Source organism: Populus nigra, chromosome 1 (assembly GCF_951802175.1).
Source record: "Populus nigra chromosome 1, ddPopNigr1.1, whole genome shotgun sequence".
Lineage (NCBI taxonomy): Eukaryota > Viridiplantae > Streptophyta > Magnoliopsida > Malpighiales > Salicaceae > Populus > Populus nigra.
The window spans coordinates 12,988,378-13,001,112 of record NC_084852.1 but is presented as its reverse complement, the minus strand read 5'-3'; the positions used below and the strand labels follow the sequence as shown (position 1 = coordinate 13,001,112).

Sequence of the window (12,735 nt, the reverse complement as noted above, 5' to 3'; positions counted from 1 at the left end):
GTTACTATGAGTATAAAATTAAGGTAACCCTATAGAAAGAAAAGTGAAAAAAAAACACAAACACCAATTTCTAATAAATCAAATGTTGAAGGATGAAGTTGATAAAAATGCTAATGGATTAAATTCTCAATCAACAAAATGCTAATGGATTAAATTGAAAAACAAATACAATAAAAAAGGATTCAAAACAAAACAAATAACAATAAAAAGATTGGGAACCAAACTTGATATAAAAATAAATGAAAGTAAAATATTAAGGGTTGAAATAGAAAAAAATCAATTAGAAAACATATAAAAAAAATAAGAAATAACAAAAAGAATGAGGATCAAATTTGATATAAAAATTAAATGAAACCAAATGATGAGGGACAAAATTAAAGAAAAAATGAATCAAAAAAGATAAAATACAAAATAAATAGCAATAAAAAGAATGAGAACCAAATTAGTTAAAAAAAAAGACAAAAAACCTTTATATTTCGACAAGAAGAAGAAAAAAGTCTATTGGAGCTCAACCGTCATGTTGTCGTGCACACATGCTTGACCACAGGGAAGACCATGTTGTGACTCTTTTAATGCCGTTACAGAAGATAGTGCTTGGCTATCGAAAAACACCTTAAGTGTTGCTCGAAGAGCACAAGCATATCCCACCCGCTAGCATGTACGATGCACACGCCAATCATTTTTGTTGTTCAAATCATATTTAGTAAAATATTAAATTTTATTTAGTCAACTCGATTATAACTAAAATAATAATAAAAAATATGAAATAACTCGGGGATGCAAGTTAGATAATTATTTTATTTTTAAAAATAATTTAATTATTGTACTTTACTTAAAAAATATGAAAAGACCAATGTTGTGATTAATTCCATCCGAAAATAACTGATGAAGCATCAAGAAAAAACCCCAATTGATTTTTCTTGAGAGAATAAAATGGTATTTATTATGTAACCTAGAATGAAATATGTGTTACCATAGAGTGAAAAACTGAGTTATTTTTGTTAATGAAGGCCTCCTCACTCCATTTTAAAACAAAAAAATTGTTTAGTTCCATGTACAGTATAAAATAGGTCTCCGCCTTGTTAAAAAAGAAAAGCCCGTGTTGCCTTATCCCTTTCCTAAAGCCCCGACCACTGGAGCAACCCTCCGCACTTGCGGACGCGTAACCAACCGGCGCTAAACCCCTCAAACTAAAACTCTAGAATTCTTGAAAGTGTCACTCACAATCCCATGAAAATGAAAATCCTCCGTTGAACTTTATCAACTGATAGAATTTATTTCATTTATGTGCTGCCTACTAGAGAAGGAACAGTCACAGTCACAGTCACAGTCACAGTCACGGTGATGGCTTCTCTATCAGCAATTTGGCTTTATCATGGTGGGTTTCTGCTTCATTATTATTCAAATTCAGTCAAACATATTGTGTTCTTCTTCAATATATGTAGAACTTTGAGAATAATTTTTTGTTTTCTTGGGTTCTTGCGTATAGCAGATAGAGGATTAAGGGGCAGTATTTCTGCTGATAGCTTTGTTAATGGGAAGCCACGTTTCAATCATTTTTTCCAGGTTTAGCTTTTCTTTCTTTTCTTTTGCTTGTTAATGCAAATGTATTGTTAACTGTTTGAACTCTACATTTTGAGTTTCTGGGTTTGATTAACAATAGAAGGAATGTTGATGACATGGGCTGTCATCTCAAGCTTGAAAATTAGTCCACTGAAAGCGCAGGAACCTTCTTTATTTCTGATTTAAAGAAGGGCCAATAATAAATGTGCTGTTGCTGCTGGATACCTTTTTGCTTCAAAGTTCAGCGAAGAGTCTAAGTTTGCTAATCTTGTAGCAAATATTGAAGCGTTGAGCGAGTTTTCCAAGGAAATGCCTACACCTGAGAGTTGTAGCAAATATAATGCAAATAGCGCTAGTCTTTATTCGATGAATAGACTAACTGTAATATGTTTAGGAGGATTTGTCTAATGTTAGAGTCCAAATCTTCATAGTTTAGAGATGCTTCATTCAATCTCATCTGCCATTTACTGATGGTACATGGAATAATTTCGATTAACAATTGCCATGCAGACGCCATTTATAGGCTCTTTTCCAGCTGGAACTTTGGAAGTTCGTAAGGCTCCGTCACTGTCTTGTATAAAGTGTGAGAAGAAGGATGAGAACGTTGAGCATGTATATGTTGAGCTTCCTCCCTACCATAGCTATATGGACTCAACATCTGGGCAGCTTGAACCGGCATCTGGTGCTCGTGCTAGTATTCCGGACCAGGAGTACTGGCCAGAAGGCACTGCTGATCGAGTTAGGGCTGCCAGGGCTCCTGAACCAACAGGATTGTCTGCAGGATCTCCATCATATGGCAAAAAGCCTGGAAGCAGGAGGAAAAAGTATAAAGCTTCAGTGGCTGCTCCTGAATCTTCTGAAGCAAGCATAGAATTCAGTGATTCAGAGGCACTTGAAAGTTATGAGGAAATGAAAGAGGAACCTAAAGATGACTCATCTGACTATGTAATATATGATACAGAACCTGAGGAAGAAGAAACCGGATATGAGTTAGACAAGAAACTGGGGCGTCCCCATCCCTTTATTGATCCAAAAGTGAAGAAGCCAATCGAGGGAATTCTTCCACAGGAAGAATTATGGTGGAACTGGCGAAAGCCAGAGAATGAACAATGGTCCAGATGGCAAAGGAGGAAGCCTGATGTTGAAACGGTTAGTATGCCAATTATAGAAAAAGTCACGAGTGACTTTAACTGAACTTTTTTTTATGATGATTGCATTTTGTTATGCTAACAAAGCAGTTGCTGTACCTTTGTTCCCAATGGATCTGGACAAACTTGACATGTTGTCCTCCACCCTTCTATTCATTTTAATGTAAAAATGGTGTTGATGCCAGAAAGTATTAGTTTTGAAGCATGCAATTCGATATTATTTGACTAAAATGTGAGAAGTCTTGAAGTAGCATATCAAAACATATTCAGTGACATTGGTTTTTTTAGCTAGCCTTTCTGGCCCCTGTTCGTTCTTGGGTCTTGGAACTCTGTTCTGCATGTTTAATTGTGTTGCAGGAGCTTATATGGTGGAGTAGGTATGCTTAGAGAAACACTCTCCTCCTTGGTTCCTCAATAAGTAAAAAGTCTTTTTGGTAAAAAAATGTGTCCTTGGTAGGTTTTACTGTTTGGGATCTAAAGTGAATAGTCATGGGGTATTTTGTAAGCATGGAAAAATTGAGAGTTCAGCATGTTCCTGTGAAACAGGGTTATTCTACTAATTTTCAGAATTATTTAAGGCCTAGTCATATTTAGGAAGTTTTTATCTTAGTCTTTACACAAGCGGCATCATTTAGTTTGCACCATAATTATACTTTAGACAAGCAACATCACTGTCAACTCATCCATTACAGTTCAAACCACACTGCCTTTCTTGTTGTTGCTTGCTCAGACTTCAGATTGAGCAAATTCAATTGCTGCCGAGTGTGTCTTTCTTGTTTTGGTTTCTTCAAGATCGAGTGCTTTGGTTATATTATTTGTAAGATTCTCGCATGTTGTTTGACCTATCGAAGAGGATGTGTTACACCATGAAATATTTAATGACTGGAGATATTTAGAGTGTAAATTTGGACTGGAGTTAGCTTTCGTTCAATTTCAATATGTGAGGCATTCTATTCCAGCTTATTTGCACTTAAAAGTACCCGTGCTTATTAAAAATTGCTTTAAGATGGATATTTGATTCGCATACATGTGTAAGTTACGAGTGTACTATGATAATGTGAGCCTTATTGATACTATCTATCCTCCAAAACAAAAATTCAGATTATCACAACGTGCAGCTAATCAAGTTCCATTGGCTAGGAACACGAAGTCCTCTAGAGTTGGTGAAATATTGGAAACCAAAGTCCAAATTTCACAAACCATTTATTCTGAACTTAAAAAAAAAAACTAGATGAAATCAATGCTAAGCTTGACAGGTTAATAATAGACATTGGGTGTTTTATGATGCTAGAGATAACTTTAGATATTGTAGCATCGCAAGAGGAAAAACTAAAAGAATGGGTAATTGTAGAACAAGTTGATGAATGACATTGAAGAAAACTTGTCAAAGGAAATTGAGATTGTGAAGACACAAGATGGACAAAAAATTTTCTTTAGGCTATGGAGTGCGTGCAAGTTCATGGAGTTTTTGCTACTTTGACACTTTCAGAACTCAAGGTTGAATTTTTTCCAACTACAGAGAATGATGGGAATGAAGAAGGACAACAATGGGAATAAATATTTGTTTAGTTAGGAATTTTAATAAGGTATGATTATTCTAGATTTTTAGTCTTATTTAGGAGTAATATTTATTATGTAGTAGTTAAATTAGGATTCTAGTTTCCTCTGGGAGTTCAAGACCTGTTAGGTTTTGTTATTTTACTTGGTTTGATGCTTATAAATAAGCACTCATGAATTCAGTATAGGATCATTGAATTATTGATTGAATAAAATGAGCCAGTTTTCTTCAAGATTGTCAGTGGTTATACATCACTTAGCTTACCACAAACCATTCCTAGGACAAAAATCCCAAATCTGTCCTGCATCAATGAAATAATAAACTATGTGATGTATTAATTCAGAAACCCACTCCTTGTTTTTAAGTATCTTTCCATTGACCGCCTCAAACATGGTGCAGGTTTTTCTCAAAGCAATGGCTGAAACTGGGCAGGTGAAGCTTTATGGTAAGGAACCAACATTAACGGAGGTTTCTCTTTACAGAGCTAGAAAACATCTTTACAAGGAAGAACGGTAGAATATTGATCTCTATTTTGAACCTGTCATTTTGTGTTTCTCTATGTAATTCTGTATCTTATTGAGGAAAATGTATTTTTTTAAAAAAAATTTGTTGGCTTATGTCACTTGCAATTTGTGTAGACTTGAAGCTGAACAAAAGAGACTGGAAAGGATAGGTCCAATGGCATACTACTCGGAATGGGTGAAAGCATGGAAGAGAGACACTTCACAAGAAGCTATTCAGAAGCATTTTGAAGAGACCGGTGAAGATGAAAACGCTCAACTAATTGCAATGTTTTGCCATCAAACAGATAGAGAATTTCGCATAATGATGGGGACTGATGTTCGTATTCGTAGAGATCCTTTAGCAATGCGAATGCGAGAGGATCTAATAAAGCAAAGTATCTAATCTAAAGCTGATAAGTTTGTGCTTTATCTATCTTTTAATTTTTATCACAGTAATTTATCTTCTTGATCTAGATGTGAAAATTGTTTGTTTGTGTGTGCACATTTCTCTATGATGTACAGTGAGGGAGGAAAGCAAAAGAAATGCATAGAAAACCTAGAAATCCACCAAGTAATCCTTGAGATCCACAGGAGGCTTTCTTGAACCGAATCAACATGGAAATTAGGATTCTTGAGATCCACAAGGATAAGGAATATGCAAGTTACTCAACTTTAATCCAAGAAATGTCTTTCTCAAACCATAAAAAATTGTACTTATACAGGCATAGTGAAACCCCAAAAATCAATGCTAAAATAGGAAATAAAACTAAAAAAACTAACATAAAAATAAATTCGAAGCTGGTACTTGAACAATAATAAAAACAAAATTTCTATAAATTGGTTATTCAGCACTTTTTTTTCTCTCCCATCAAGTGACCTTTTCCTTTTATGATTTTAATTTTAATTTTTCTATCTAAGCAAAAGGTTGAAGAAATGTCCATCCTTAATATTGATGGATTCTTTCTATTTGAAATCAGCTTCTATGTCCTTCAGATTGGCTGCATAATGGACCTACACATTCACGTATGTGCTGTTCTATTATTCGTAATACTTTGCATGTTCTGTTACCTAAATTGATAGTATTGCTTGAACTGGGAACACCCACTGCCCACTCCACAGAGTCGTTCATTGACTATTTCTGCTTTTTGTTTTTTTTTGTTTTTGGAAAAGAACTTTTGCATTCCTGCATTTATCATGACCTTATAAAGCAAGGCTGCTTCTTATCTTCTTTTCCTACCTAAATTATCAGGTTTTATTGTATGTTAATAAAGCAATTTGATGGAAGAAAGGTGAATTACTCCTTTGTTAGGCTATCAATCTTTCTTTGCTGCGCTGTAGCAGTTGATAATTCTATTGGCCTTTGCAGTTTGGGGTGGAGATCCTGTTTACCCAACCATCAACTACATTCAAGATCCAAATGAAATTATTGATTACAGGGGTCCAGATTTTCATGAACCAACACCCAATATGCTGGATTACCTGAAAGAAGTTAGTATTCTAACCAAATTAAATTATTTAATCACGTTATAAATATGTTTGTAGTCAAGCATTTGTCGATGATTTCAATGGCTTTAGTGTATGTTGTGAACTCAAAATTGGTTTATAAGTGGTGTTGAGTCAGTTTTTACTTTTAGAGGCCACAGTACAAAGTTTATGGTTAGTTTAGCTGTGAGATGATTGGATGATATCATCCAATGGATAATTGAATTAAGTTGATACCATCAAAATTGTTTGTCATTCCTCTCTAATTTTAGTCTCTCTGTTCCTTTTCTTTCATGAACACTGCAGCTAATAGACTCATCTAATTTTTTGTATTCCTACTCCTGCATCACTTATTTGGGCATCTTACTCAATTTTTTTAACCCGTGAATGCTTGTTTATAAATTACAGAGTTTTGGAGTTGGGTTTGCCAACCTAACAGATGAACTTGACCTCGAATCATTTGAGGTTTATGGTTCTACACGAGATATTTTGAAGCCTGCTAAGCAACAATAAAAATGAATGGAAAGACACTTACAGATATGAATTACGAGTTTAGATTAGGCTTTGTTGTTTGCTTTCATTTTAATTCTATCAAGATTTCCAATTTAAATCAAGGTGGTGTCTACAAGTGGAACAAAACAAGGTTGCATTGTGCATATAGGTGATACCTGTGATTATTATGGCACTGGATGGAGTCCCTCTCACGATGATCTTGGCTTTTTATTCTCAAGTTTGCCCAAGATGTTTAATATTTCTTTATGATGTATTTAAAATTTAATTTCCATAAAGCAAGTGGAATTATTCTGTGTTTTAGGTGATACCTGTGATTATTACGGCAGTTTGTCAAATGCTGACTTTGTTTTCCTAACTTTGATCAGCATGGAAAAATCATATCTAGGAAGGAGCTTGAAAAAATTCTGGCAAAAGAGAAGACGGAACAACTTGAGGTAATTAACAGAGAGCTGGACTTGCTATATTATCTTTTCTGCTAATCATTTTCCTTTTTCCATCATTAAATATTCTTTTCCATGCTTCATTGCTGAATGATGCGATATTTGTAATAATATCACATGATCTTTTTCTCACCCCTCAAATTTTCTATGAACTTGCTGTCTTCTCAGTCTTTAATTTCTATCCAACAAATAAAAACTAAAGTCATGGAAATTAAAATGCTTGCAGGGTTTTCATATATTTATATATTTGAGAAGGAAGGGCCTTATTTAATTTTTTTTCTTATCGTGTTTTGTTCTTTTGATTTATAAGAACTTGCTCAAAATAAAAAACAAACTTTTTTTTTAATTGGCAAACTAGCATTATTTTTGAAAATAACATTTTGTGCAGTGTTTCTATTTGGTTCATTGAACAAATTAACATTATTTTCAAAGAAAAAATAAGAGCCCTCTTGAATTAGAACACACACCTCAAAATGAAGATAATGTTATTTTTCTCAATTTTTAACATGAAGTTAATGATAATTTCTACTTTAGCTATGACATGCTGTTTTGTGTTTATATTGTAAATTATTAGGAAAAAAAGGCATTACTAAAAATTTGCTCAGTGTTTCTAATTGATTCATGACAGTGATAGCTACAACCAAACCATAATTTAAAACCCTGAAATCAAATCCGTATTGAAAATGTGGGTAGATTGTAGACAAGTAAACTATTTTCACCACAAGCAGCTTGCACTGCTGCACATAAAAAGCAAGGTGTCAACATAAAAACACTCAGCTTCTAATATCAACTTATTGAGGCCAATCAGAAGCTTCTATTGTAACCCTTGTAGATTCCTGAGGAGACTACTAAAAACAAGAACTTTTATTGAACTTTAACAAATTTAAAACAGGAGTTTATTTAGATCAACATATTGAGTTCAAATCACAACTAATGAGGTCATAGTTTTAGAATAGATTGTGAATGATCAGGAGCTTTTTAAAGAAAAAGAGAAAATACGTATAAAATGTTTGGAAAGGTCGATGTCGGACATGATAGTAGAGAGAGTAGAAAGAAGTAGAATTCCCTACAGGAGAGGGAAAAATAGAGAGAAGAAAGAAACCATATAGAAGAGGGTAGATCTGTATAGAAGTGGGCTGAAGGATTGCAAGAAAACCCTGTAGGGGTTCAAATATACAGAAGAAACATAGCTCTGAAATTTTAATTAATCATCAATGTTATCTCCCTCTTCTGTAAAAAAAAATAAAAATGGTGTTTATATAGACACTAAAAAACCCTACTATCCTAAACTAAATAGGAAATAAGAATCCTCATAAAATATTATTTTTTAATAATAATAATCAAAACAAAATCGTAAAATTCTACCTGCATAATAATAAAATCTTAAACATATAAAATCACAAACACACAAGTTAAGTTTCTTGTTCCTATACTGCATCAAGTTTATTATACAGTTTTGTATTTTTGTTTACAAATTTGTATAATAAATTAATGTTTGTGTAAATAAGGATTGCATGGTTTCCAGTTACTTTCTTTTCTTCATTTTCTTTTAAAGAATCATATCAGATCATAATTAAAATATATAATTTGGCTTACAAACAAAACCATCTCTCTTAAGGAGTAGACCTAACTGAACTGCCCTAATACAATTTGGTCTAGTTTTGATTGAAAGTTTACTCTGAACAATGATAACTCAATAGATTTTTAAACTTTCCATTCTTTGTTAAACCTTATACAGGATAATGTTATTCTATATTATATCTTAGTTTGTTGGGACAAACACTTATCTCTGAGATTGTTTTCTTTTTCTTTTTCTTTATAGGCTTTTTTTTTTTTTAATTTGATTTGTCTTTCTGTTTGTTTTGGTTTCAGCCATCACATCTTTCATGTGTTTCCTGTTATTTTCCACTGTAGTTGTCCTTAGATTTTTCTAGACATGGATAGATGGATGAACCATTTAGTGTTAGTAGTGGTACTTGTCATGGCCTGATAAGCGAGCATTTGACTGGAATGCAAATAGGATGATCCCAAGGTCCACCTTGTCCACGCAAGCCTTCAACCTAACAAAATGTATACCAATAATAGTGTAAAACTTATTGTTCAGTATCAACTTTACATACTAACTTTAATAAGTGGTCATTACAGAATATTCAAAACAAACTCAGAACTTGACACAGGCATGGAGCTCTACTTAAACCGATTTGCAAGCCTAAATGAAAATATATAAATCAAATGGTTACAAATAAGCATACACGAGGAATGAGCTTTTGGGATACCAACTCAAGCATATGGCAAACTTCTTTTACGCAGATGGAACTCGACTGCTAGTGCATGCTACTACCTGAAAAGTTAATATAGATAAAGGGTGTGTTTTATATTACTGAATAAATGATACAAAATACTCATGGACGAGTACAAGCCATAGCTCAAATATTTGACTGACTCATTTGCAAAATATTCTTATCCTGTAATGCCTAGTTTAAGAGTATTCTTTCATGTTGTACTTGTGTTCTTGTTGGAGCTCCATATATCAGAAAGTCAAATATAGGGAGAGGAAGGTAAACACCTGTGATCAGGACATGAGAGATCTTGTATGCATACACCCTAATCCATGTGAAAAATCAAAACTTGAGCTCAAGTCTTGGAGTGTTGAAGTAGAATGGACTCCTTAAACTTGAATTATGGTTTGATCATTGAACTGAAGTTTAAACTTGATAGTGCTTTGTCCTCTTTGTTGCTAGGAATCAATCACAAAGAAAATTTAGATAAGTCTGGACCATGGAGCAATACTTGCAGTTATAATTTTGGTTGTGGTGCTATAAACCATCGCACTAGTTTTGCCTTTTTGGTTTTTGCTCTAGGTTTTTTGCTAGCTCTTTAGGAACTTCATTTCACAGTTCTCATTGTATAGCTTATATACTAGCTGCTTTAATTTTCTGCAAGCAGAACTTGGTAATTTGCTTCTTGTTGAGGCCTCTATTTTGACTTTTCCTTTTTCTGCCTTTTGTTTTCAGCTCTATGTTCTCATTTTTCAGCATGCAGTGCAAACTGCCATGTGTGTTGTATTGACAACTCCAGTTGCTCGTTTAGCTTTTCAACCTGAGTTTGGCTAATCTATAGAATGTGCAACCTCTTGATGCTTTTTGGCTGACTGTTTTAGGGTTGAAGTCTGCTCTTTTGACTCTTTTGGTGATTGGTTTTCCATTTGGAAACATAATTTTTTTCCATGAGTTGCTAGAACATCAACTCACCATACCATCTCTCACAAGCCCTACTTATAAATCAGTTACTATGTTCCTATAATATTTCTAAGCTCTTATACAATTTGATGCATTACAGAATACTAAGTGATTAGATTTGTGTTAGAGGTCAGGTTGTTTTGGGATCCAGTAATTGAATTTCTGATCTGAAAAATATAAAAGCAATCAACAATTAGAAAGAGCTACTATCATCACTCCAGTTAAGTCAAAGAATTACTTCCAACAGAGAAATATTCGCACTTTGTTTATATCAGTCAAATGCAGGAAATAAACTATTCATTCTATTGATATTCTGAAATATTTCAAGCATAGGTTATATCCATATTTATATGTATGAAATATTCGCAGTCACAATCAGACTTTGACTGCTAATAACCCTATTTTCCTATTTAAAATAGGAAAAACATAAATTGGAAACTCCAGTTTTCCTAATTAGTAGATATATATATTTTCTACATGTAGCTAGAAAAATATTCATGTTCGGTGGAAAATACTGAAATTACAAGTTTACTATTGTTTACGTGTTCACTGAAAATAAGTTTCAGTATTCTTTTGGATAACTGCATCTAATTCTTCCCAAGGAAAGAGTACTTGATTGTGGCTGATTTTAATATTTACTCATCATCATTTAATTCTTGATCAAAAAATCAGATGACAGACATTGATGAAGCTATGGCACGAGCTGTTGACATTGGTGAAAATGATGTGAGTTTCGTGTCCCCTGCAATTTTTACCATCATCTGTTTCATACATCCACATATACCACAAATTTATCATGCTGTACATTTTAATTAAACGTACCTGTTTCATATGTAATGACATCTTTCTGTTCACGCCTGCAATAGGGCGAGGGAGAGGATAGTGAGGTCGATGGAGAAGAAGAGGAAGAGGAGGAAGAAGACGAAAAAATTACTCGAAATTGGAGTGTTTATAAAACTACTCCCCAGGCTCGAAAATCAAAGGTAATGGTGCATCTTTCTAAATTATGTCTAATGCCTTGCCTCATCTGATACAGGCACATCCATGCAAACACACAGTGCTGCAGCACCAAAGCTGTTGCTATGATACACATCTCCTGCTGCTTCTGAAGCATTCTTGTGTTGTCTGCTCTAGATTCTTTAAAATGGAAATATTTTCGTACCATTGCCTATTTCATTTGAAGTGGAAAAAAGGCATAACCTAGACAAAATTTGCAAGAATATAGATAGATTTTTTAATTCCTTCATTTTAGTAAAGACATGTTTTAAGTACTTGTATTCTTTGAAATCCTAGAATTCCACTATATTAGAAGCGAGGATTTTTCCTCTGTCAGGATTTTCGGAATTGAGAAGTTGTGCACCTCTATTATCTTACATGTACATACCAGCTCCTACACTTTTCAAGCCCCTGACAAGAATCTTGTCCTTGATTTCCTTGAACCTGCAGGATAAACCTAAAAAAGAGGGTCCGTTGAGTCTTGAAGAGGCAATTGATGATTCTGAGAACTTAACTGATTTCCTCATGGACTTTGAACAAGACGAGTGATTGTTGCTTGGCCTTCAAAACAACGAAGTTTCTCAGCTCATTTGATTGAAACTGACATGTGGTGAGATAATTGAAACTCAGATACAGTTCATTGTTAATCGGGGTCTTTCAGCCACTAATATGAGTATCAATTGCAGCTTAAGGTACCATTTTTGTTCTTTTTGAGATGTATGCTGAACTTACTTTTAAGAACTTATGATGAATGTGCATTTTCCCTTAGGTATGGAAAATTTTGATATAAATGGGTACCAATATAATTTACCTTCTCTCTTTCCTGATTAATGTGCATTTGCCCTTAGCTATGGCAAAATTTGACTTTTTTTAGAGAACCATATAAAATTGTGATGCAAGGGCAAGGGATGGTGGACCTAAGTTGGGTTTGGGATTTCCTGGTTTTGTGCTTATATAAACTGTAAGTGAAAGAGGAGAGGTAAGCAATGAAATGTGTGCTAGACCTCTACTAAATAGTGGATCTTGCTATTCTGCAGATCGAGTTAATTTTTTTCTAATATAAAAAAAGATATTTAGGTGATGTTAATATTTTTAAAAAAGCAAGAAAAATTTGAGACTTGGATCATTGATTTGATTGACATCAATAAGCTTAGTTAATTTAATAATATGATTAAGAAAAAAGATATGAACAATAAATAAAACGAAAAAAAAAACTTGGCAATAATTAGTTGCTAATATTATACTCGTAAAAAAAAAAGCTCGTTAGAGATTTGTTGTCGTTTCATCATAAAC

General features: G+C 33.7%; 1 protein-coding gene across 2 annotated transcripts; it reads left to right on the top strand.

Annotated features, from left to right (window-relative positions):
* The first annotated feature begins 1,063 nt into the window (after window positions 1–1,063).
* On the top strand, window positions 1,064–12,233 carry LOC133668265 (protein PLASTID TRANSCRIPTIONALLY ACTIVE 12, chloroplastic). Of its 2 annotated transcripts, none has more exons than XM_062088050.1 (10): window positions 1,064–1,378; window positions 1,493–1,566; window positions 2,074–2,712; window positions 4,669–4,781; window positions 4,908–5,167; window positions 6,139–6,260; window positions 7,133–7,201; window positions 11,119–11,172; window positions 11,313–11,429; window positions 11,893–12,233. In XM_062088050.1, exons 1-10 carry the CDS (start codon window positions 1,345–1,347, stop codon window positions 11,989–11,991), a joined length of 1,581 nt encoding a protein of 526 aa, XP_061944034.1. In that variant the 5' UTR covers window positions 1,064–1,344; the 3' UTR covers window positions 11,992–12,233. The 2 variants fall into 2 exon arrangements, with proteins under 2 accessions (XP_061944034.1, XP_061944028.1); XM_062088044.1 differs by having other exon boundaries at window positions 1,490–1,566.
* The last annotated feature ends 502 nt before the right edge of the window (window positions 12,234–12,735 follow it).